The sequence below is a fragment of the Orussus abietinus genome, unplaced genomic scaffold (assembly GCF_000612105.2).
Source record: "Orussus abietinus isolate OABI.00-Male unplaced genomic scaffold, Oabi_2.0 scaffold104, whole genome shotgun sequence".
NCBI classification, from domain to species: domain Eukaryota; kingdom Metazoa; phylum Arthropoda; class Insecta; order Hymenoptera; family Orussidae; genus Orussus; species Orussus abietinus.
In genome coordinates, this window is record NW_019394277.1 from 49,700 (window position 1) to 76,204 (window position 26,505).

The window sequence follows — 26,505 nt, forward strand, 5'->3', positions numbered from 1 at the left end:
CGGTAGAGTTTCGCGCCAAATATACTCATGCACATTTTGATAGACTCAACAGGTTGAAGCGTCTCAATTATACCACTCCGGGCGAATTATCGATCGGTAATTGCAGAGCCCCGTAACAAAAATCATCGATATTCACAAGTCGAGGGGGAGGGAAAAATGGCCGTTGATCGACCTTGAGGAGGTCCGCCCCCCTCCGCGTCCTTGCGGGGCCCTCGCGCACGTGATGCCTTCCGCGAGGGCGTCGATAGGAAAGGGCCGTGACGTCGCGCGATCGGATTGGTCGCTGGTAGCGAGCGGTATCGGTGCAGCGTGCCGACCGGTCGCGGTCAGTGCGGCGATCGCCGTCGAACGCTCTCCCATCCGGGGCAGAGGCCGCCCGACCGCCGCTAACGACTGCCAGTGAGTCCCCGGCGTCCGCGGCCGACGGACCTTCTCTCCTTTTCCGTCGAGTTCCCGGTATCTTGGGTCCTCTCTCGTGCTCTACCTCCGCGCACCGGCCGAGGTACCGATATAGCAGCGAGCACCGGCACTCGCGCGTCAGAGAGAGCGCGGCCGCGACGCGAGACGGATCCGCGCGCCAAGCGCTGACCGAGACCTAACCTCTTCGCGGCGCCCCTCGTCGTCGGCGCCATGAGCGTCCCCGGCAAGGAGGTGAAAAACGGCACCTACGAGTTCAACGATTACATGCGAGCACCCGACTCCAGGAATCGCTGGGAGATCTTGCAGGACGCACTCTACAACAAGAAGGAGGGGACCTACTGCGGCCGCAGCGGCAAGCAATGGGGTAACGAACGGAGCCCTCCGTACCACGTGCCATCGTTTTTTTTTTTTCCATTTTAATAATACTCTCAGTGAACGTTCTCAAGGACTTCGAGTCCGGTTCATCGGATGGTGCTCGGTGCGCCGGAGTACCATCGCGTGCCATCCGACGTTTCCCCTTTCAGACATTTATTTCTTCCAATCTTTTTCCCTTGAAGTGAGATTATGTATACCGGTATCGGGCGTCCTCGGCTCTGAAAATTACGCGTTCGCGGTATTCTTCACTCTTGGAAACTCGATTGGTAATAAGATCGCACGGAAAACCGGGACGGCCTGGTCTTGAGTGTTCTTTTTTTTTTAACGTGACGCGGCGAGTTTCTTTTTTTCTCGTAATTTTCCTTCCAAAATGGCGGTTGCTTTCGCACTTGTGAGGGAAGGAAGTGGATTTTCTGGCCGACCAACAAAGTAGGGGTACGGTACAAGGCGGTTTAATTTCCATCTTGTGCGCGTTTCAGCCCTGCAAATATGCGAGAAGCAATATCGGAATGCCGTCTGCAGCATGGCCTTGAACCGGCGTTCCGAATGTCTCCTGAAACCACTCGCGACACTGTACAAACTCGCAGTTATTTTGTTATTTTTATCACTTTCTTAACGAAAGTACTGATTAACTCGATCTTTAAAACCGATATTTTGTTACAATAAATATCAACGTTTCGCTGAAATTCTTCACGAAAAAAATTCTATTGATTCTTGGCTTTAAATGTCGTCACTGTTCAATTCCACATGCGAATATTGGCGTATAGTACATGATTGTGTTTACACCAACGATAATTTCTTTTTTTCCCACCAGCCTCGTGCTCTAATAAATACACATGAATTTAATTCAGCTTCGCCTCTCAACCCTCGAATTGCCGGAGCCGTGACACGTGACGCTTTATCCGCGCCAATTGCGTTGCGTGGTTTCCATTGATGCCGACGTGCCATTGGCGAAAAGTCAAGGATCCAACGGAAATCCGGGTTTCGAAAAATAACTCGGGATTTCCTCGAACCAGATGTTAGAAATATCATCGGTCGATTTATCCACAAACGGGAGATAATCGTCCATTCCAAATGGCATGAAATATTGTCATTTTGAAAGATTCCGTTCTGCGTTTCACAATTTTTTTTATGCAAACTCCATTTGTCGAATATTGTCAAGCGATGCAATGTCCTTCCAGACACTTGACGGTGTAGGATCGTTTCAAGGGGTCAGCTGAAAATGTTGATTTCGAGGTCTCTCGAGTAGTAACGTCATTCTTTCCTGAACTCGGAATTATAACGTTATTTCCAAAGTAGATACGGATGCGATAATTAAATATCTCAATTCTTCTGGTTCGAAGCTTCGTGCGTAGGTGCGTGTCCGGTAATACGGGTTAATCTTTTCAAGGAATCCGGAGGCTGAGAAGGAAAACGATTAGGAAGACGCCGAAAGTACGATAACGGCCTCGAAGACCGGATGTCCCGATCGGTGTTCTCGTTAGCGAATTACGGAGTTACTTCCATTTAGTGGCAAGCTTTGCGCGGAGACAATTTATAATAATGAAGGTTAACAATTCGACAGTAGGCTAGAGGACCGAATGGACGTTTATGGCCGTGCGGTTTCAGGGCTGCGAAGGAACTGGGATGGCGAAGGAAAGGACCGAGACGGTGTCATGTATTCCTCGGCTGTGTGGAATTCCTTGAAGAATTTTTTCTCGACATTTAATAAGCACCGCGGATATCGCTGTAAATGTCAAATAGACATAGTGGACCTTGGAAATTTCAAGGGCCGTATGACTTAATCAGCGTTGGCTACGCTTTTTCATTTTCGTGAGAGTCGTTCGACCTCGAATTAAATTTCAAATTGATATTAGGCTAGTGTTATCGAATCAATTCGATGAATGCACTTTATTTGCTTCTGGAATAATTCTATGATGTTTCAGTCCCACGGTTACAGATTCGAAATCGAAGAGAAAAAGAAAAACGTCAATATTTAGTGTCATAAGCTTGATGAAAGTGGAACTCGCGAGTCCTAGGGCCAAATAACTTATTCGGCGTTGGCTGTGCCACTTCATTATTTCATTCGTTAGTAATACATTCCATTATTACATGCTTCACTCCTTACACCGTGAATTAACTTTCTTTCAAATGAATATAATGCTTGGATCTCAAATAAAGTTCCTTCATCCGTTTTATTCTCCCTTGGAATAATATCACATTATTACATCCGCGTCCTTACAGACCCGGAATGGAAGAAAAAGAATGTCGAGAACTCTCAGATTTTATGGAATCATTTACAGAATTTCCTTTCGATATTTACCACCACGGGATTTTTTCACGTACAAATAGATTCGCATGAAAAATTGTGCATTGTTGCGACGTCGCGTTATTGGTCAAGGTTGAGATGAAAGTGTCAATTTCGCATACGAAAGTTGATCCAGAAACTCAGTGGAGTTTCGCTCCAAATACATTAAATAGGATGCGCGAACGGCACCGAATATTTAACGTCAATGTTCGATACTTTAATTTGGTAAATATCGTATAAAGTCGAGAATAAGGTCCCAGGGCCGACTTCGCAGACTTTGACGCTCCTCACGGCGCTCTTTGTTATCTCGGTAGGACCTCGAAGTAACTTTCTTCCAGGCCCGATATTTTTGATATCGCGTGCACGCACTTGACGAACTTCCCGAGTAACGTCACGAGATACGAAAATACATCCAGGTCACGGTACGCGCGAAGGCGAACGGCTGTCGGGCGCTCCGTAATGAACGCGCGTGAAATTTTAAAGGACGCACCTAAAAGTGTCATTGCGCCATTTAAGAGTTAACGCTCGTCGGTGTACACGCCGATCTATGGTGCGGCCACGTGGTCGCGATATTTCTCGCAGCTCTCTGACACGCGAGGTGCGTGGGAATGACCAAATAATTAAACTGATTAATAAGTGTCGCCGGGAGCGGAAACGTGTAACCTCCATGGCGGTGCGAATGTTTTATTCCCGTCGAGTCCATTTGCCATCGAGGAGGAAAACGCGACGCCACGAGCACATTTTACTGATAACGCCTCGACATTTGAAATTGCAAACTTCAGGAAAAAAATGATCGAGCGCTTTGAAATAATTCAATCTGCGGGAAGTGGGGTGACAAAAGTTTTTCAAATGGGTAATAGTCCTCGATGAGTAAGCTGCCTGGGAGGGACGTTACAGTTCAAACGTTTCGTTCGTCATTTTTATGAATGATAAGCTGGCTGGAGCTGAGGGAACTCGGTTTTTATCGTTGGATGGGGTTTAAAGAGGTCCAAAAAGTGGGCGACAGCTTCGATGCACGTATGGGGAAAACCGACACGTCAGGCATGCAAGATAAATAATTTTTATCGACGAATTGCGACAATTTATTTCAGTTTATTCGAGTCAAATAATTATTCTTCGGAGTAACGATATATTTGGTACTGTTCAAAGAAATATTTCATTGGTTTAATGCATTTTTTTTTGTTTCTTTTTAAGTGTAACATGTTCACTCGAACGTGGATTCATACGGATAGTACAAATGTGTACTTAATAATTAAAGCGGAGAATTTGCAGAAAAGTGAACATCGCGAAAGGGTAAAAAGGACCATTATTCTTGATTGAAAATCAGGAATTGGCTTTCTTCTTTTCAGAAGATAATCGGCCTTGAACAAGGCCTGATCTCGCCTTCTCTGGACCTCGGCTTCCTCCTCGGGTATCGGCACACGTGACGTGTCAAATGTTTCCTGTTCGCTTCTTCGAAGGAGAACCACGCGAGTTCCTCGTGCCTTCGAAGCCTTCGCATCGCTTCTCGATTTACGTTACAGCATTTCATTTAAGGGCGATAATGTTACAGCATTTCATTTAAGGGCGATAATGTTACAGAATTTCATTTAAAGAGCAATAATGATTCGAGTGTCGACGCGACAAACGGATACGAATCCCAGGAAGGGGACGTGGGAATGTTCCGCTTCTTCTCGATGTCACCCAAGAATGATGATAATTTTTTCTGTTACATATATAATTGCTCCGAAATCTGCAGGAATGATAATTAAAATCTAAGTAATAAGGAGGAAGAGATGTATGACCGTACAATAATTAATCGAAGGTAGATGCTAGAGTTAAGAATATCAATCACATACTAGAAGAAAATTCGAAAGTATGCGAAAAATTAGATTAATTTATTAGGTCGGTATAAAAATACGACTTTTAAGCACTGACATCGGGTGAAAATCGCGATGTTTTCTTGCACCAGTTTAATATTTTACACCATTGTCAATAATTTGTAAAGCAGTGGGCGAGTTTTTTTACTCCTTATTTTGGTAGATTTTCATCGATAATATCCAGAATGATGAATAAACTTAGATAAGACTGATTGCGATAGACGTCACTGGGGATTACTTGCAGATGATCATTGAGGGCACTTCTCGTACGTAAAATGATTTAACTGATAAAAGGATTACTGGTTTTTATCAGACCGTGTCCACGTGTCGTTCGGTATCTCGTGAAAGTATCGATCCGTAAAATCTACCATGTATTCGTCATCTCATATTTTAAGTTGAATTTCTTTGTAATACCAAAAGGGGGCCAAAAATCTTTCTATTAAATCGTTTTGAATCAGTGATTAGCGGATTTCTCATCCGTTGGTAATTTAATCGAGAAGAGGAAATCACAAAAGGAGAACGAGAGCCAACGCCTATTCGTCGTAGACGTCATCGGAGCTCCGTTAATGATAATGGTCGATAACACGTCAACGTCACATATGGCCCTCATCGGTAGATCCCCTTTTAGTGGAAACGCACGACCTAGTTCTGATCCGTCTTTCGGATTACGGAATCGAGTATGTATCCTTGAAGGCGAGGTTAAGAACCAGCGAGAAACGAAAATAATCAATTCCCGATCGAACGTCTCACACTCGCGGCTGAAGGAATACCAGTGTCTACATTAACGAACAAATTTAATAGTTACACAACAGAAGAGATCAGTTCCAAATTATAACTCCTTGCTAAACTACTGCAGTTTGCAAAAAGATATTTTTTTTAAATTACGATAACATACTGCGACATTTTTTTTCTTCAGACAGCCTTGAGGGCTATATTTTGAAAATATTTAACACTAAGCTCTGACGAGATGATAAGTCTCAGAGGACTCGGATAATCTCGTCTCAGATTCTCTCTGAACGACAGTCTAAACATTTGGAATCACTTCTGCGAAATTAACTCACAATAAATAAATCATTTAAATTGGTGGAACTGTGCACGGGATGTTTTTTAGAGCCAGATTATTTTTGCTTTCTGCACGGGAAAAAAGACATCTACACCTTTAGCAAAGGAGTATTAGCGATAAAGTTTTGCCCTTACTGTAAGAATAATCGTAACATTATATAAAATCTTTGCAATTATATCGAGCGTAGATGCAACCATTGGAGATACCGTTTTTGCTAAATTAACAAATGAATTTGTAGTAACAGCGAAAAGGAATATCATTGTCACTGCTCGATCAAATGAGCGATATACAATTTGTTGTCGCTAGAAAGAAATATTCCAATCATAGTGGATAATAAGTGTCCGGTTCGAGATTTTCAAATAATTGGGAGCTATTTTGCATTTTGAAAAATGTTCGCGAGGACCAACTTGTTATAATTATCGCGTCCAGGAAGTTTGCGAAGATCCGTGAAGTAAGGCGGAGGCGATTCGTATTTTTAGCACTCCGTATGTTTTTGGCAGCGAACGGTTTTACTGGCAAAATTGGGGCGTAGGATTCTTTGACGAAACCGTGAGAAAAATTATTGTTGGGAATTAAGAATATCTCCCTAGATAAAAATAATGGTTGCGCAATTTTACGACGACAGTTGTATCAATTCGGTAGTAGATTTGTACTCACTGGGAAGCGTATTTTTAAGTCGGCAAAGACACGAGCGTGATTATTATTTCGTCTTAAAGTATTATTTAGGATCACTTTTCAGCGCAGAGGAATGAGAAACTTTTTTTTTCTCATAGCGATAAAGGTCAAGTAACTACAAGATCTTATGACAAAATCGTGAAGATAAATAAGAGACTCGTGCGATATTCTGGCAGGTTATCATTCGAAAATCTCTTACATAAGCCAGAAATGCGAGTGAGCTGCTCGATAATGAATTAACTCTCCCATTCCTGGGTCGTGAGTCAAATAAATATAAAACTTGCCAGAAAATCGGCAAGGATCTGGAAATATTAGAGATTATTAAAAAATTTCCAGAATTTCAGTTGGCCACCGAAAAATTGCAGCCATTCTCCGAAATTAATACGAAATTCGTGCAATAAATAACTCCCGACAGAGTTGTATATTTTTCTAGATAAAAAAAATTTGTATACCAAAAAATACGAACCTCGAAAAATATTATCGTCCCGACTCAAACGAATGAGCGATCCATAGTTTGTTGTTGCTTAAAAATAATATTGCAAATATGACTGGAATTTGTGTTGCCCTATAAAGTAATCGTTTTTTTTTGTTGTCAATGTAACAAAAATGTTTCTGGGCAAAAATGTGGCTGACCCATTTTCAAGGATTGACGTTTGTCGCAGCAAGTAAAATTTCTTGTTATGACTACGAATTCTTTTTCTGAGAGTGGATATTTTCGCGTTTTCAGAACTCTTGGTTCCTTTTTATGCATACGTAGAGCTGCGTTTTCAGGGTCTCGTGACATTGTAAGATATCGGCACAGTTGGTAGGAATGTAGAAAACGTTTAGTACGTATCTTTCATGCGATGCTGAGACTCCTTCGGACCGATAATGACGAATGATAATGACGCTCGAGTCTACTCCTCGCGGTTTAGACTCTTAAACAAGCGTCTATATTTAGGGGAGGCACTGGCGTACTGCCCGAACCTTAAATATTTCGAGTTCAACCGCAAAACCCACGTAAAATTTCGCCACGAAACGATTTCCGAGAAGGCTTGGAGAGAAATCCTTGAGAATCCGTGAAAGACGCGCCTTAAGGGTGATACGAAAGTGGGGTCCGAGAAACCAATCATTTATGAAACTTTTCTGCAAGCTGAATATACTGGATTGTTTGAAACTTCACCTCATAAATACAGCGGCCCTAAAGAAGGTCCTGCCATCCATAACATTTAATCCTTTTAATTTCCTTATAGACATTTTTAAAAGACATTCTTTTAATGCAATTTCGCGGGTATCCGGACCTTCTTTAGGACTTCCATATTGACGTAGTAAAATTTTTAACGGTTCGGTACAGCTCGCCAAAAACAATTGTCATAAACGATCGGTCCCTCGGATACCACTTTTAGATCACCTTAATCGTTTGCATTTTGAGAGCAACAAAATGCATTTCTCGAACGAGGACGAAGTGGCCTCGCTCGCCTCGCGATTCGCGACCGACGCTTGCAAATTCTTATTATTTCTTTTTTTCTTTCAGGTATCACGGCCGTTTTTTACTGCGTGTTCTTCAGCTGCCTGGCCGTCTTCTTCGCGATATGCATGAAGGGACTCCTGGCAACTCTCAACGAGGAGAAACCCAGATGGATCCTCGACAGCAGCATCATAGGGACTAATCCAGGTGGGCGAGTTCGATTATCAAGAAATATTTAATTAGGAATGTGAGATCAAGTTTTGCTCTATATTTGATTTTTTTTTTATTATTATTAAACCGCAGTCCTGCGGCAGAAAAGAGGATCGCGGCCTTATGATTTGCAGGCACTCGGAAGTGCACTTGAAGTACATGACTCAATGTCAAGGTTCCGCACTATCAGCAGTTGAATTGATACCCCGAGCACCGAATGCCACTGCTGAGATGAAACGCGGGAAATTTAAAAGGAAGGAAAGTAACACCTAGGATGATGAGAGACTCGACTGTCTCAATTCACTCGAGATCTGTTCAGAAGGGAATCTTAGGTCGGGAGATGTGAAATGAGCCCTACGGATTTAATACGCTTCATTAAAATGATTGGGAAGCCTGAACGAAGCACATGGCAAGGGTCAATCGTGACATCCAGAATAAGATTTCCAATCGCGATGAAGCCACGAATATACCTGCTGAATCTCTGATTCCGTTCACAGCGTCTTATATAAATTCTATTTTCATTCGCTGCATTTCTACCGAATCTTCCTATTTAATAGAATCTGCATTATAGTGCACCTATATATATGCCATAATTCATCAGATGCAGCTAAGGCTTCCCTCCAAAGAAAAACGAAGTCCGCAGAGTCGAATCTTCAATCGGACCGCAAAATTCACGTAAAAAAATACGCCTTTGAAACGCTTTAATATTTCCAAACGCGCCAGTATATTTCATTTCTCTTAAATATTGTTCATACAAATTTCTTAAATTCTTATTAGCAAAATGAAATTTTTTGTCTGGCAAGACCTTCCCCAAGGCCTCCTTTTTCACGTGGTAAAATGTCAAGCAAGACGGTTGACGTTTATTTATTTATTTTCTGTAATTAGACAATCGACAAGTAACATTTCTCCGTGACGCCGCTGAGCGTGGAGTAGGGCTTGTGTTTACCCTTCGTCAAAAACTTTTTTTCATGTCGGAAAATTATGGAAATTCTTTTCGATTATGAGGTCTCCTCGATTTCGCGAGTATCGAGAACGGATAACAGGCGCTAGGGCATTAATTCATCGGCTGGTTAGCGTTCGACCCTCGTGTTCTCAAAGCACAGTAATGCAATAAGACCGTTGACCAATGGACTTTGACCCGTGGAAGCTGACCGCTCACTCGGACCAATTGGCCGACCGTCGAAGGCATTACCGAGCCACCGAGACGTCCGTTTCTGTACATACACGGACGCGTACTTATACGTGTCGTCGATGGCCGTTTCCCGTCCCTTGAATTCTCATTATTAATCAGCTGTTGATATTTTCCAGGTCTGGGCTTCCGGCCGGTATCCGACAACGAAAAAGAGGGAGCCCTGATATGGTACAGCGCCTCCAACGCTACCCAAGTACAGAGGTGGACGGGATTTCTGGACACCTTTCTCAGCGGTTAGTCATTGGCTCTTGATTAGTCCGGCACAATCCATAGATGCGAACGGACATCCGTTTTGGTTATCCTTTGTGAATTCGAGTTATCAAATACTTCGATATCTGGTGACTGCTCCTAATGTCCGAAATTGTGCAATTTTATTGTAAAATATGGTCCGCCAAGCGAGCAAATTGCGAAACGCGCCACCCTGTATGTAGGCGTATCTCTGACCGTGGCCAAAAGGAGAGAACACGTTTTGTTCCCGATTCTTTTTTATGGGCATTTGACAGACATTTGTATCTTGTTTTCTTCCCGTAGATTATATAAATTCTACCCGGCTACCGACCGGTGGTCGCAACCAACAGATCTGCAGCTACACACAGGCGGCAAAACCCGGAAACGTTTGTGCAGTAAATGTTAACGACTGGGGCCCTTGTTCTCCTCAGGAAGGGTATGGCTACAACAACTCCGCGCCCTGTGTCTTCGTCAAGTTGAATCGGGTGAGTCGAGTATGGTGATTTTGAAAATCCCAGGTGTATTTCGCTTTTATTGAATAACGAGGACCCAGATCTAAACGCTCTCTCTTTCCAGATATACGGATGGGAGCCGGATTGTTACAACGATAGTAAAGACTTGCCGAGCGAAATGCCCGAGAGCCTCGTAAGGCACATTCAGACGGCTGATAAATCATGGGTAAGATAGTCATGACGTTCATCCGAATTGACGTACAAAGGAATCGATCGAACCACATTCTTCCATTGTCTTTGAATTCGCCGAAGTCACGTTCGTCGTTGGTAGGAAGAAAATCGAAAATTGATACAGCGGTTCGTCAATTTCCGCTCGTATGATGACTTTCTTTATCCATTTGGGATACATTGGTTAAATTCCTTGTAGAGTACTCGTCAAAGAGAAACGACACTTTGCGGTAAACTTGTGTCGAAGGAGATACACGCTAGAGTCTTTTTATTATCCCTGTGAGTGAGTGTTGATAATCCGTGGATAAATGTGCGGGGAGAAGATCGGATCATGATTTAACCGATGACATTTCTTGCCAATACTTTCACGAGTTGCGTAACGAGACTGTTAAAATGAAATTGCCGTGAATAAATACGTGACGTGTTTACGATTAACTCCATGCAGCGGTAAATGAATATGAATGGCGATGGAAAAGTACGCATTGTCTCGCACGCGGTACAAATAAGAAGTTGAATCGTCAAAGTGGCTTAATACTTTTCTGGCATCTACAGTATTTCCGCGTCGAGTGGAAAAACTGCTTATCTATCGCGAGCAAATACCTCTGAATGATAACGTTACCACGCTACGCATGCACGGCAGAGTTATCAAAACAATTTCTAATTTATTGATTTAACATAAACTTTTGACAATGGTACCGTAACGATCGAGATGCCCGATCGACAGAGCTTGGTCGACTTCGACTCTGTATTTGAAATCTCCATCCATTAAATTATTCTTTCATTTTTATACCGCACAACGCGTCGATTTCGCTGATCCACGTCGCTGGGGAATTCTCTGTTTGACATATCTGTTTTTTTTTATTCACAGCTGAACACGATATGGGTGTCTTGCCAAGGTGAAAACCCACATGACAGAGAAGTCATCGGAGAACTGGAATACTATCCAAAAAGCCAAGGGTTCCCTAGTTTCTATTATCCGTATGTAAATACGCCGGGATACCTCAGTCCCATTGTAGCCGTTCACTTCCTTCGACCCAAGAGTAAGTAATTCTTATTTATTGATTAACCGCGGAATGTATTATCCTTCTCATGCTTAAACGCCAGGGACAGGAACAGTTTCACGAAATATCCTTGTAAAGTTAACTTTGAATTTGCCAGAGTCAGTCTAGCAATTTGAATAACGTCCTCGAGGTGTCTCGTTTGACTGTGCCTAACAAAGAAGAACAATTATTAACACTTACCTGGGAATTACTTGATGTTTCATTTATTCAGTATCAACAGCCGTTGTGCAACGCGATGGTTTACGGTACAGGTGAATGATAACCACCGGACTCGTTAGATAACGCATATTCTTGTTCCAGGAAGCGTAATAATCAACGTGGAGTGTCGAGCCTGGGCGAAGAACATCGTCTACAGCAACATCAAGATGGAGAAAAAAGGCGCGATTCACTTCGAACTGATGATAGACGATTAAAAGGCGTCGTCGTGTCTGGCCGATCTCTTGCACGAGTACTTCTTAATCATCGTGGCTATACTTAGTAGGACGAGTGATAATTCGCGGAGGAAATTACGAAAAGACGGTAAAAGGAGTGATCGATATCGAGCCGTCTGATCCCTTGCCCATCGGAGAGGGAAAAAGCACCAGGAGAAATTATAGGGATATTTGCGACGGAGCGACACTCCCTTCCTTGGAGTAATTTTAGATAGTCGCATGACAAGCTTTTCGGTTTCACGATAACGCCATCCTTCGAGGAGGGAGAATGTTTAGGAAGGATTACTCGCGTTCACGGTTGCCTTTAAGCGTTAAATGTTCTACGTACAAAATGAGTCGGTCTCTCGGCGAGACTCGGCGGGTAGAAATTCGTTTCTAGCTTGTCTCTTGATTACGTAAGGACAGATTATAGAGAGATAGTAAGTTACTCGGTCAATGTACAGTACGCAGTGACGACACTGAATTGTATTATAGTTTGTATAATTACTGCTAATCGTGCTCGTAATTTCAGGCCCGAATGGTCGCCCATCAGGTTTGATCGTTGGGACGTGAGATTGCGACGTGAAGAATTTCGGACGTTCTCTTGCGATTCTATTTGTCGGATTTGTCGGATGAGCCAAGATTTGACAAGTATTTCTGCCGTCTTATAGATACATTATGGAAAAGTCTATTGTTCAATGTTAATTTATTACGAAGAAATGTATCGTATTAGATTTCGATAGAATAGGTGTTAAAGTCACACGTAAGCTTAAAGTCGTGCCATGGGAAGTCCAATACGACTTGCGTACACTTAAACTGCTCTGAATATATAAAAGAAAGATATATTTTTCTTAACAAATCCGAAACTGCTATATTTTTATAAGGTTAAACCGACATAATGAACGCACAATTTTATCAGTCACAAGTGATAAGTAGTAAAGGAAAGGATAGGGCCTTAGAAAATGACAATTCGTACGTTTTGGTCTTCGCTACACTTATCTTTTTCGTTTCTATATAACTCATAAGATTCATCAGTCAAAATTTATCAAGAACAAAGGATGTGACGTTGAAACCTTGCACGTTAAATACTGCCAAATAGTCTATATAAAATTTGTACTACAAGATTCCTCTCAAATGTAGGAAAGAATCCAACCGAATGTTTGCATTTGATTGTTTTCTTGTCAGGTGTGAATGACACAGAGAATCCTGGAAATGAGAATGTACTGTTAATATTAGGTAACCAAAAAGAAATTCACGGGGTCATTTTGCCGCCGCAAGGCTTACCGAAAAATCCGTTTTGCTTACGTAATACTTTCTTGTTAAATTACCGCGTGTCGGATCTGCTCCCATGACGGTCTGTGATGATGCGCTCGTTTAAAATCACTAAAAAGAATCATCGACGAGTCATTAAACCCGCGATCGTTTTCCCAATTCCGACGCAGCTAGCACGTGCCGTAACTTCAAACGTTCATTCGTATTTATACGTATATATACATGGTAATTTTAAGCGTGCATGAAAATACATACATGGCATATCTCGATTATGTTACTCGACTCGTGTACATGTAATTTAACCGAATCTGTACTTACCGGCCGCGCGGTCGGTTTAGCCATGAAAGAGGAAAACTTTATGCGACCCACCCAGAAGCGTTTTCGGGGACATTTTTTAACCATAGATAGTTTAAGTCAACTAGCCCTTAACGAGTTGGTTTTAATACATGCAGTAGCGTTTGATGTGTTATACGTAATAACAATACAGAGATGAGCAATCTCTGGTAATAAGAATAACGATTGATATCAATCGACCAATTCGTTGGAAGTACCGCGATTGATGTGACGACGTGTAGCGAAGATGTTTTCTGTTACAATACTTAATATTCCAAGAGCCCCTGAAGGGTTTAAAAAGAAAAAAGCAATATTTTGCAAAAGCCGCATCTTCTTGAAGGTATAAAGAAATTAATTTCCATAACACAAAACGACGTGATGGCAACCAAATAAAATTTATCCATGGCTAGGAAATTTTTTTGCCTTAAATGAACTACAATTAGTTTCGACAAATTATAGAATAAGACTCACTTTCGTCGCTACGGTCACAGAGATGAATTGGGAGATTGCTAACGGGCAGGATCGTGTGATCGCATCCTGTGCTGCCCTCTGGTTTCGTAGATAAGCTTTCACCGTTTTTTGCCCCCAAGGGCGGCGCAACGAATTTCTATTAGGAGCTCGCGCACTCGCGATGGCGGTACCATCTACCAGTCGCCGTTGGCGGCTGAAGTACTCGTGATGGCAATACCACGCGGCAGTTGACGGTGGTGGCTTACCTACGCTTACCGACACTGCTCGCTTTTGAGGGTAAGGAATCACTCGTGGCGCCCTTTTTGACTTTACCCTTCACTTACCTTATTTATGCATGAATAACATTTTTACACAGGATGACGGAATACGATTTAAACGACAGTCCTCCACTTAGCGTAAATTAACCCCTCCTCCTTTTTCATCTCAATTAAGAGTTGAAATGACTTCAGACCATTTGTAAACACTCACAAGCAGGGATTTAATCAATAGAGAAAACTGAATTAAATTATTACGCGACATTAATGGGGCAAAGTCGTACAAGACTAGATCATTTTACCACCTTCGCTAATGTAAACTGATAACTAAAGGGAGAATTTAACAAAGTTAAGGGGAAAACGTTCGAATTAGTGGAAATGTGTTTATTTTGCTTGGTCTATTCCTCCGAGAGTAAGACGCACTCGCATCCGAGTGCGATCCTCTTTACAAAAATACTGCTGCTCCGTTAACAACTGTGTATGCCGCTAAAAATTGACCGGACTAATTGCGAAAATTATTATCGGTAGCATCGATAATAAGGCACTGTCGATACAGCTGATCCCGCGTGGCCGACATTTATTCGGCGTCCTTTACGAACGAGATTTAGATCGCTTCTAAAACAAACGTAAGGCACAAACGTCCGCGCACGGAGTCGGATTATATATGCATATATATATATATATATATTACGATATGCAGCGGTGTACAGTAAAACTATCGATCATAAATGTGTACAACTTAATCACTATACAAATAGTAGTTTTAAGGAGAGGTGGGAATGATGCGCGTGATACACTAAACGAGTAACGCCGTAGACTGAATCTACGAATCCTTTAAATGCGCGCGAGCAGAGCCGAAAACCGACTTGCAGGAAATCTCTCGACAAAGCGTGCAACCCATAGTTCAGGGATAAGACGCGTAGATTTCGCCGAGAATACATCAAATACTACGTCTTACGCTACTAGAAAAGGCAGTTCGCTTTCGAACGTGTCGCTTCAACACTTTATGTGAAAAATGAAGAAATCACGACTGGACGAACGTTTCTCGCGGTCCCTTTCAGGGCGATATGAAAATGCCGTCCGAGGGGTCTCGCTTATGAAACTTTTCTCCCAGCTGGGTGTACCGAATCGCTAGAAATTCCACCGCGTGGATATGTCGGCTTCAAAGGTCCTAACATCGACGAAACTAAATTTCCTTCTCTGTAAATTTGTTACCGCGCATTTTTCAATTCTGTCGTGAAATTGAAATTTCATAGGTGTCGGGTCGTTCCTAGGGACCTATACATTAGCATGGTAAAACTTCAAATTCGGTATTCTCATGCTGTAGAAAAGTTTCACAGACCTTTCAGATGCCACTTTCGTGTCACCTTGCACGGCATTTATAGATATTTTCTATAGATGTATTTTATAAATATGTAGAAATATATGCATAAGTGCCGAGGAAGACCGCGTTTCCCCATTTCTCTATGCAATCGTGGACACATGCGTGGTCACGTGAAGCCCGGAAAGGCTCGGAATGCACTCGCGCTAAAAGTCATCTGAAAATATACATATATACGATGGGATGAAAATATATATTATATACTTCTTACCTGACGAGATCTATTTTCCCGATGGGGCGCGCGACCTCGCCATGAAAATCCTCATTATGAGAAGCCTCGGAAAGTAATGGCAGAAATCGTCCTGACGGCTCGCGCGCGCTTCTCCTTTTTTTCCCCCCCCTTTTTTTCCCGCATTTTACTAGAGACAAACGATCGATTGCGTCTCCCTGGCTACTCGAAATCTAGCGCGAGAGATTCAACGACGTGTAAATACGGAACTCGCCGCGTTACACTTAAATGAACACTCACGGGAAGTGGTGTAAATATACCTTTTGTACTTGAAAGGACGAGGAAAGCACGGTATCTCGTATCATGCGATTATAAGACTACCGATCCCTTTTTAGATAATAACCGGGAATGGGCAAATTCCAATCTTTCGTTAAATGCATCCTGTTCGTGAAAACATTGCATTTACCAGAGGAAACCTAGCGACCGAACGATAGAACATACATTCAGCACCGACATCGCGTGAAAATTCGTGTGAAAATTTATATCCTAATCCCCGATGCCCATTTCCGGCCTGGCAGTTGATCCTCGTGCATTCGCCAAGCTTTCTCACCCGAGTTCGATAATATCAGGGATGATCACGTGAAGATTTAACGCCAATCGCGTGGACATGCAGACAAAGAGAGAGAACTTGACAAACAGAGATAAAGAGAGTATTTCATCCGGTCCGTCGTCTCGGGCGTTCATCGCGAATCCCGGGACGAACGGGACTCAGTTCAGATCGTACGGATTCGTAATTTTATACCTCGACAAACTACTAAACTCGACCGCGTCGTCCCTGAAACTAATCTCGCTTAGTTCCCGAAGAACCGACGCGCTCGCTAACTCAGTCCGCGTAGACACCGATATTTCATGCCGACAGGACCCTCGCGACCTGACGATTTCTCTCGAAACCCTTCGCACCTAACAATCGCCGCGTTTCTTGGTCCGTGCTCGATCGACGAAGCGTCGACAATAACTTAGAATTTTCCGGGTAACTAGCGCGACAAGCGGACATCCTCTAATCTATCAGAAGTTCGAAGTGTACAGCTCCCAGCTTGTCATGGCGGCTGTGCTTGATGTTGTGAGCCCACGCCTTGCATTCGACGTTTATCAGGATCCCGCCTAAAAAGGGAACAAATATAAACATCGCACATCCTTTGTACACGGAGGAAAAAGGTTATCCCCTTTTGAGGAAAAATTATTTCTCCGAATGGGGCTAAAGAAACTGTATCCAAAAAATAAAAGTCTTCCCTACAAAATGCCAAATGTTTAACTGTCCGATACATTACATCGATCGAATGCTCATTCCTTTAATTCCATTTGAAGAAATGATTTCCTTGAAAGAAAAAAAAAAACTTTTTTATTCCGAGACGGTTTATTTTCACGGTTCAATGAAATAAAATATGCTTTCACCCCGAGGGAACGATTTCATTCAATAGATCGAATAAAATATTCCACCGAGTCATCTGTTGGAACTAAACACGTTAGTTTGAAAGAGATTCGTAGATTATCATTTCTTTGAACGAAAAACAAATGTTTCTTCGGTTCTTTCTATCGAGGCAGTGTTGTTTGATCCGAATGAGCATTATTCAAAGAAATTATTTTCCTTAAATTAATGAAATGTTTTTCGCGACATAGCGTTGTTGTTTTAGTGAGGAAATCTACATGGTGAAAGGAAGAGGGGTCTATTGAACCGATGGAAAGGAATTCTATACTCACGTCGTGGCCTTTCGAAATGCACCGCCACGAGGGGACTCAGGTAACCCTCCGAGTTCTCGTAGGGGTAAAAGTACCCAGGAAAGCCTCTACGTGGTAAAATATTGACAGGGCCGATGTTCTCCTGATCGGCAGGATTCTCGCCCTCGCAGGATACCCAGATCGTGTTCAACTGACGAGGGTCTTTCACCTTGAGACCGGCAATGTGCTCTTTCAGCTCTCGCGGCATGTTGTCGGGTAAAGTCTTGGTGTCGTTGTAGAAATCTGGCCTCCAGCCGTAAATCTGTTAATTGAAATGATATTATCAGCCAGTATGCCAGAGTTGATAAAAATAATGATCTCTTGTAAGGAATAAAAAATCGTTGATTTAAAGAGGGATTTCTAGAATTAATTTAATTACTGAAATAAACACCTCGTTCCGAAGATTAGGTTAAATCAGTGTCAGGGTTCATAAAAATCGTCACTCTTTTTTGGAAATAAAATCGATGATCTTAGTCAAACGGTTTAAGTCATCTCAACCCTGCTACATACCATTAACATTGCGATCTATCTCCTACCGTAGTAATATTAACTGATAACGCGTTTATCTCGTGCTTCACCTATCAGTATTAAGGATGTACCTTGTTAAGCTTGAGGAAGACACACGGAGCTGATCTGTGGTAATTGAAACTGTTTTCCATTATACATGGATGCCAATTTTTCACGTCCACGTCGCAAACTTGCCCTGGAGCCGGCAGCTGGTTGTAGTCGCAGTTGTGTATATTCGCTCCCCGACCGGGCGTTAAACCAGGTTTTCGGTACACTGTGGCAAGGAATAAAATAAATATATTAAGCAAATGCACGGAAGAAGCTTTCTGAAATTTGAACCTGTAGAGGAATCAACGGACGGTGGATCTCTTACCTTCAAGAAATTGTTCCAAAGATTGCACCCAATGCCTGAAATTCTCCCGATCGGTCCCTTTGTACCAAATCAGAGTACTCTCCACGTTTTCGCTGGGTGGCATCGGCCGAAATCCCAAACCTAGAAAAAGTTTACAAAGGGAAGAAGCGAGAGGTGAGGATAACTCATAAATAAACGCATCAAACGGATAGTTTTTATTATTAATTATCCTTACCAGGATTGGTTCCGATTATAGACCGCTCCAGCTGCCACGTTGGTATCCTCGGGTCCAAAGTTTGGAAGAATCCCCAAAAACATATCGCCACCAGAGCTGCCAGGACTCCGTAGAAGATCAGATAAAACAATCCGATCTTTCCTGAAATGTAGATAATTATGTAATAACAAACACTACACGTTGTGCGAAAAATTAACAAGTTCAAATTTATGAGCGCTTGAAATATCTGCCTTTTAAATAAATCTACTCGTCTCCTCTTCTACTTTAAACATATATAAAGTTCAGTTGTTCAACAATTAAATAACACATGAATCGCATCTTTTTTGCAGGTAACGCGATCGTGAGAATTCTGGTAGAAACAGGAATCGCGACACTTAGAGGTAACGCAATATCCAGAATTCAGGTAATGGACCGTGGCGGATTGTTTTACACGAGTGACAAGTGACACCGGCGACGTAATCAATATCAATTGAAAAATCCGGAAAGACAATCACGTGATAATCAGCGGTTAAAAGTGATACCTCCTCCGCATAATCAGCTGGTGAGGAATATCCAAGAAAATACAGTACATGTTTACGTTCATCGATAACGCCTCAGAAGGATACAGGAAGAAAGGATAATGTAACAGTCGACACATGACATGCAACTATATATTTATCTAACATGAGTTTTTCCATTATTCATCCATCCAACACGAGTGCTCTCAAGATAATTCTCTTTACACCTGTAAAAATGTTCAGAACAACGTGAATGTAATTAACGTTAACTCCATTTCGAGTATTTGAGAAGAAAAATGCCGACTGGGAAATTTCGTTAACGAGATTTACTCTTGAACTTCGATGCTTCGTATTGTTGGATTAAACCCCATCCACTGCGCTTCCCCAAGTGACCATGAATTGAACTCGGCCTTCGGTGTCGAAATTAAATTACACCTCTTCAATTAGGGTAAAGAGGTCGTTCTTTTCTTCCTTGCATTTCTCGGGACGGTTTCAGTTTCAACATTGAAAACTGTAACACTACGTCGGATGTTTAATACGCACATTCTCCTTCTTTCTTTCATTTTTAAAAGCTAAGCTGCTACATTAGAAAGGCTAAAAACCAGACATCGTTCGAAAGGCAGCCGATCGTAATGCCAGGAAGATAATCTGAAGAAAACACAGAAGAGGATTCATTGCTAATATGTAGATAGAAGAAGAACGAAAAAAAAAACTCTCGTTGAACATATGCCAATAAACGTTCAATACAACAAACGGTAACTCTACAATTGTAAAAAACCCACCGAGTATGTAATAACACTTCTATTAGAAGAAATTGCGACTTTTCCTGAAACATTATTTACTGTATATTCGTATTGAATCTGTTTTAGCGAATGTGACGACTATTTGAAACAATTACTTTAACCGCGCCGCAAGCTATCCGTCCTTCGGTTAATCGTTACCGATACCATAACAAGATTCAAATCACCAAAGCCGTGTAAGCCATACTAACGGCATTTTACTATTAAATATCTTTAAGCTGGTTATTTGAGAAACGTGCACGGCTTCTCCTTGTGCGAAGGAGAGCAAAACGACATATCACCCATTTTGCAAAAAGTGCTGTTTTAGTCTCTACGTTAATATCCCAGAATGTCGATATGCCAAATTAATGTAATTACACAACAATTAACGTAATCGTTCTCTCAGACTACCCGCCTATTCGCAATAATTTCGCAATATTCTAAACGCGAACCTACGGACGTTGCAATATCTAGTTTGACAACAAATATTTACAAATATCGAGTAAAAAAAAAATGAGACCGGTATTCAATGGCGAACATTCTTCCCTGAATGAGCGCCGCGAGATGTGATTTTTTTTGGATTGAAATATCTGTCACAATGGCTATTAGACAAGTGTGACAAACAAATAGCAGGTGGACGTGTATTTTTCCTCCTCGACGATCGGATCGCGATTTCAAATGGTCCTACATGGCAGCTCGTAGATGAAAGCCGCATGGTCGCGTGGGTGTACCCTTCGGAATGGCCCTAGGTTACGTAATACCATAATGCTTCCATTTATCGCCAATTGACCTCGTTGTACACGTTTGCGCTAAGGGAAGTTCAACAATTGCCATTCAGCGACGCATCGTTGTATGTACGACTCGTGTGCGATGCGCTTCCGTCTTCTCTCTCTTTTTTTATTCCCCCGATGCCCTCCCATGTCGATAGGCGTCGATCAGGTGGAAACACGTGCTACTCCAAAATGTGTACGCCGTTTTTTTCAACATATTTCCCTTTTTCTTCCAAAATGTATGGACACGTGAAGCTTCAAGTACCACTATCTAGAAGATGCCACGAAATCCATAATAATGTGATATAAAATATCTTTTGAAATCGGCAATTTGAATACATACAAAGTTTCGACTGCTAAACAGGAATCATAAAAACTTACGAAAATGTACACCCTATTGATTATGTGATGCCGTTCTTCTGATTTAATGTTCACGTCCTTGTCTTGATGGTCGCTTGTATCTTTTCGTTTCGGTGATTCAATTTATCCAATTTTGGACATTTTGAGGTGCAACCTGTGGGAAAAGCCGTTCAAAATCCTACCAGTTCGCGGTACACTCGCACCGGAAGTATCAGTTGGAGTAAATTTAGCGCTCGTTACGTCATCCGTTTAAATCCTTGCATACGCAGTGAAAAACTGTCCGGTAATGAGCTTCCCGCTTTGCATTGACATGTATCGTATGACACGTCTTTTGCGCACACCAGTTACGCCAGTTCATTATTTGCCAAATCGGAGTAAATCGGGCGTTTGGTTAATCACGAAAAATGGCGAATTTTCACGCGAGGGAAAAAATTCAGGAGCTCTTTCATGAACTCCCAAAGAAAATCATAATTTTAATGTACGCCTTAAAAATAAATTGTCAAGTTATCACTCGTTAACGCGTACACTCGTCACCGGTACTCACAGAACAAAATTTGGTTCATTAATCGAAATCCTTTGATTGGTCAAATTTCGTTAATTTCAGAAAACGTTTTACTTGAGTAAGGTAAATTTTTATTCATTTAACCAGACACGTTTATTCCGATGAAACAGAGTTTTTTTTTGGTTAAGTAGTTTTGTTAATTTGAGAAAACATTTTCCTCGGTAAACCAAATATTTCGATTAAACGTACCAAATTACTTCAATACTTCTTGCGATCCATTGGAATATTTGACGTAACCAACCAATAACTTTAACCGAAGAACTTTATCATATCAATCAAGTATTTGTTTGACCATGTAATTACATTATATGATTGTACCAACAGAACAAATTTTATTGATTTAACCAAATATTTCTCTGCATACAAGGACAAAGTAACAAGTAAACGAGCCAACAACAAATCGATATCAATCTCCTCTATCAGGCAAGGACGGTGTCAAAATATTTCGACAGACATCAAAATGAGATTCAGAGCAAAGAGTTGGGTTCACGACAGGCTTCTGAGCTGATTACAGGTGAAAATATACAATTGGCCGGTTGGGCCGATATTGCGGGTCTTCGTGGGAAACGAGACAATCCGATTTTTTAACTTTCGATTTGACCCTTACATCGACGCTCGATAAATGTGTCAAGGATGGGAAAATCGGATGAGCCGATTACCCTAGAAACAAAAAAGCCTTTCAGACCAGGGATCGCGATAACAGGAAAATCCTACCAGTCGACCCTAATCAAGTAATATGTAAATTGTTAACAACAACCAGGACCATTCTCGCTGAATATCCCTACACATTCATTTTTCACGAAATATTAAAAATAAATAATATCATATAAACCGGAGTACTCTTGGTCGTGATAAATATTTCTCCTCGAGTGGTCAACTGTTGACCCGATCAGCTGATTGCATGCGGTTGAGTCACTCCTAATTTCTATCAGTAATTGTATTAACGAGAAGTGCGTGAAGATAAGGAACGACCGGTAGTAAAGCGCAAACGGCAGTCTTTCAATTGACTTGCAAACTCGCTGGTGGGTAGAAATCATTACCGGTACCGCGATTGTACGTAATTTCCGTCGTTAACATTTGAGCGTTCACTTATATATACGTTTCCTATATCGACAGATACACCTGTCTTCCGCCATTTCGGTGTAACCTTTGGCCAAGCCTATGTAAATTATTTCCCCCATTATGGGACAAGTGACCCACACCTTGTACTCTTTTAGGTTTGAGCCGAGTACACAAACCACACCCCATGAGCGATCGATCCGAATGATTCGTGCAAGAGCAGCGAACGCGTTGCACCCTTTGTCATATTTTTTTCACAATTTATATTCGTATAACTTTCCAACGTATCGAGTCCGCAAATAACGTAAAAGAGGGCAAAAAGAACGAGAATAAATCAAGCTCGCAATTGCTCGACATTGAGAAATAAGATATATCAACCATTTTCAACCAAATTACGCAGCATCGAAAAGAAAAGATGGAAATCATGAGTTTACACGAAAAAAAAGATTCAATTAAATCGGTAAAATTTGTGTTGGTTCAATCGTGGAGTATAATTGTTACATAGACAATTAAATATTTGGTTGACAAGATAAAATTCTTTGCTCTTCACCGACAAACGTTTAATTGATTACGTGAAATATTACGGTAAATAACACAAAATACAACCATAATACCCGACATCCGTCATTATTAAATCCACAACTGAGTATCGATTTTTTTCATTAAAAACGTCCCTCCGTATTCTACATTCTTCCATGATATTACGGTTTACAAAGCTAAAATAGAAAAAGAACCCGGTGGAGTTTCGTGCCAAGTACATATTCCATGGTTTCTTCCCGCAATTTATTGAAATACACCGCTATCATATAACAAATTCGTAGTCATTTTTAATAACACCGGTTATATCATTTTTCTCGTATCCGTACAATTTTTACGAGTCATTCTTTTAAGAGAACGTTTCCTAGAAAACATCTGTGTAAAATAAATCTACTTTTGGATGTATAAATATTTAACAACAACCTTGAGTACGCTTCTAATCGCATATCAATGTCTCCCGTGGGCAGAGGTGAGGGAAAAGAGCCAAGGGCGAAAAGTTGCGAAAAATTGCGAAAAATTGCGAAAAGTTGCGAAATAAATTTAAAAAAAAGTGCGATCGAAGCGAGAATACGGCAGGTGGTTTCCGTTGCGCTTTCCTGACGCATCGAAGTCTCTAATCGTATTTTCCCGGAGAGCCGATGTCGCATGCGAGTGGAATGCGCTGCGGACGAGTGCGCGCGCATGCGCCGCGCACGAACTATAGCCAGTCTGAGGGAGTGACGCGCAGACTATATCCTCGAGCGACGCGCTCGTCCGAAGACGACGTTCGTGTCAGACACCGCTAATTTAACGACTAATTAGTCGTCGACGACAGCCGCCGTCGCGACGGAGCAGCGTCCCCAGCGTCGGCGGAACATCCGGCGAGGTGACGTTAGAAAAATGCAGGTCACCGATCGCAAGCAATGTACCGACTCGACGTCGGCCGCGTGCAAAGATGGCGGCTGCGCGCGCAGGTGTCCCAACACGCGCGCAGCTCTAGAGCTCAAGACACTAGTAGCGTCCCCGGGGAGATGAAAAACAAATAGGAATCGAATTTCAAGGAAACGAGTAGTTGGAAGTCGGAATTACTACTTCCGACGAGACGAATCATCAATTGAGCGGATTACGGGAGCGTGCGGTGTGCGTCGGAAGTCAAGTTTAAGCCATTCCTTTAGGACATTTCTAGGGGAGGGGTCGCGAGGAAAATCGTGATCGGCAAACCCTTCGACAGTGGCCTTAATCCGCACATGGGACGCCAACGTTCACGGCTGCCCCGATTAAAGTGTGTTAGGAATAATGGCGCCTTCATTGCGTGAAAAAGAAGTTTAGAAAGGGACCGAATTCAAGGTGATCCATTGTGAGGTTTAGGGTTAGAGAGGTTAGGTCAAGAGGGGCGCATTAGCAAGAGAGCAATCGACCATCGTTAACCCGGGCTAGCCATGGGGGTCGGCGTTGATTTATCGGGGCTGGGTCCGCCTTCACGGGCGACAGTTATACTTCGAAACTGTAAATCCAGGACTAAGAAATTCGTCTCCATGAGGGTTGGGATTATTACCCGGCAATTGGCGCCGATTGGCCGATCCCGCGTCAGCGAGGGTGTCTCGGAAATCCATCGACATAACCTCTTTCACAGCAATGGCCATAAAAAGGGTCCGGCGTCGCTGAGTTTCCGAACGCACCCCGACGCTCCCAGTCGAGGTTCGAGAGCCTCTCTCCAAAGGCGACTTCACCTGCCGCAGCGACGGGCGACGCCTAGTCATTAAGTCGCTTCTCCGTGAAAACAATGAAACGCACTGTACGCTATCGCTCGCCCATTCTCCCCCCGTTAAGAAAACCACTATTGAATACTCTCATCTTCTCCCTTCCTTTTGAATTCCGTAATTTTAAGCATTTTCAACGAAACGACGCTTTCGGAAAGGGTACTACTTGCGCCGTGAACGGCAGAGGGGAATCGGCGAGCGGTCGATTTCTTCGATCGAAAAGGTCGATCCTCGCCGATAAGAAGTCAGGACGACGACCTGAGCGCGAGCAAGTAGTTGCGTTCAGACCAGTGCGCAGGCCTAGCCGCGCAGCCACCTGCTCGCACTCCCTGACTGGGTCTGCTCTTGCTTACCCCAACTGCTGGCGGTCCTGCCCATGAAGGCCCCGGTCTCGCTGTTGTACAGGAAGTTGCGCAGGGACTGGCGCACCGACATGCTGGGCGGCCTCTCGTAGGGGTTCATCAGCTCGGAGGCCGCCAACTTCGGGTCCTTCGCCACCATCCTGGCGGACTCCTTCGGCGCGGCGATCTCGAAAACTCGGGACTCGCGCACGCGACCAACCTCGCGGATGACGCACTCTACTCCGACTGCCGCGGCACCGCCAGGTTAACTGCGGCCCGCAGGAGGCGTCAGCCTAGGGACCCCTCCGAGCCCCCCGGCCCCCGGCCCGGCGACCCCCCTCCAGCGGACGCGCCCGACCGCCGGGCCGCTACTCGGCCGCTGCTCTTCGCTACTCGCCGCTCGCCAGGCCACGTGTGGACGCTGATTCGGCTCGACTTGCGCACGCACACCGACTCGCCTGCCTTTTCTTCCAATGCTCCTTTCCTACACGTGGAAAGATGATTTAATCGAGACACTTTTTTTTAGTTCAACAATAGGACGATTGTTATATAGAAGATGTATTCGGTTGACATGGCAAAAGTCTTTGATTGATGACTTTTGGCCAATTACAACAAATTGTGGCGGAAGTCACTCCAATTTGTGTATACAAACAGGACTTTCGTAATTCTTAATAAAAAAATGTTAGCCTATTCGTTGTAATATTTTTAATACCGATATAATGGATGGATTGATCTTACGCGTAAAGTGGTTTAGAGTCTAGGCGATTTTCGGTATAAGAATCTTTTGTTTTCTGGGCAACGAAAGGACACGAATCGCCTTTCCTGTGAAATTCCAAACTAGACTCCGACCGTCCCGTGACTCTCAGCTGAAAGGAGACCAAATCGGAAAGTTAGGGATCCTGCTTAACGAGATAAATGTTAAATTGCCGTCAAGCTGAATCGTCAGTGACGAAAATCAAAACGTCATCGCAGCCTTGAGTTTCGAGCTGGCGTAATGCGAATTGACAACATGCACCGTGCCATACTATGGTATAGTTGAACGGGTGCTTCAAATCCTTATGACCGGCTTAAAAGAACCGAAAGGGTTTCATGAAAATTAGTTGTACCATTTTTCAAAACCTTTAAGTACCGTAGATGCTCTAATATACGGTGGTCATTTTTGCCCGATTCTTCCGGCGCATTTATGCAATTCATTTAATTTGTA

At 42.8% G+C, this 26,505-nt stretch overlaps 2 protein-coding genes across 2 annotated transcripts; one reads left to right on the forward strand and one right to left on the reverse strand.

The window, feature by feature from the left end:
- Nucleotides 1-336: 336 nt before the first annotated feature.
- LOC105699629 (sodium/potassium-transporting ATPase subunit beta-2) lies at nt 337-13,926 on the forward strand. The gene is made up of 7 exons (XM_012424771.2): nt 337-784; nt 8,193-8,333; nt 9,645-9,761; nt 10,060-10,241; nt 10,333-10,434; nt 11,305-11,476; nt 11,798-13,926. Exons 1-7 carry the CDS (start codon nt 631-633, stop codon nt 11,908-11,910), a joined length of 981 nt encoding a protein of 326 aa, XP_012280194.1. The 5' UTR covers nt 337-630; the 3' UTR covers nt 11,911-13,926.
- Nucleotides 13,927-14,606: 680 nt separating this feature from the next.
- Nucleotides 14,607-25,583, reverse strand: LOC105700509 (sodium/potassium-transporting ATPase subunit beta-2). Its single transcript, XM_012426382.1, has 6 exons — nt 25,314-25,583; nt 18,658-18,798; nt 18,444-18,563; nt 18,163-18,344; nt 17,546-17,825; nt 14,607-16,948 (listed from the first exon to the last, which is right to left on the reverse strand). Exons 1-6 carry the CDS (start codon nt 25,459-25,461, stop codon nt 16,845-16,847), a joined length of 975 nt encoding a protein of 324 aa, XP_012281805.1. The 5' UTR covers nt 25,462-25,583; the 3' UTR covers nt 14,607-16,844.
- Between the last annotated feature and the right edge of the window lie 922 nt (nt 25,584-26,505).

Coding starts and splice junctions, on each gene's coding strand:
- LOC105699629 (XM_012424771.2), top strand. CDS start 631: ATGAGCGTCCCCGGCAAGGAGGTGAAAAACGGCACCTACGAGTTCAAC. Junction 8,334..9,644: donor CATCATAGGGACTAATCCAG/GTGGGCGAGTTC, acceptor GATATTTTCCAG/GTCTGGGCTTCCGGCCGGTA. Junction 9,762..10,059: donor TCTGGACACCTTTCTCAGCG/GTTAGTCATTGG, acceptor TTCTTCCCGTAG/ATTATATAAATTCTACCCGG.
- LOC105700509 (XM_012426382.1), bottom strand. CDS start 25,461: ATGGTGGCGAAGGACCCGAAGTTGGCGGCCTCCGAGCTGATGAACCCC. Junction 18,799..25,313: donor CAGGACCGCCAGCAGTTGGG/GTAAGCAAGAGC, acceptor TCTACATTTCAG/GAAAGATCGGATTGTTTTAT. Junction 18,564..18,657: donor TATAATCGGAACCAATCCTG/GTAAGGATAATT, acceptor AACTTTTTCTAG/GTTTGGGATTTCGGCCGATG.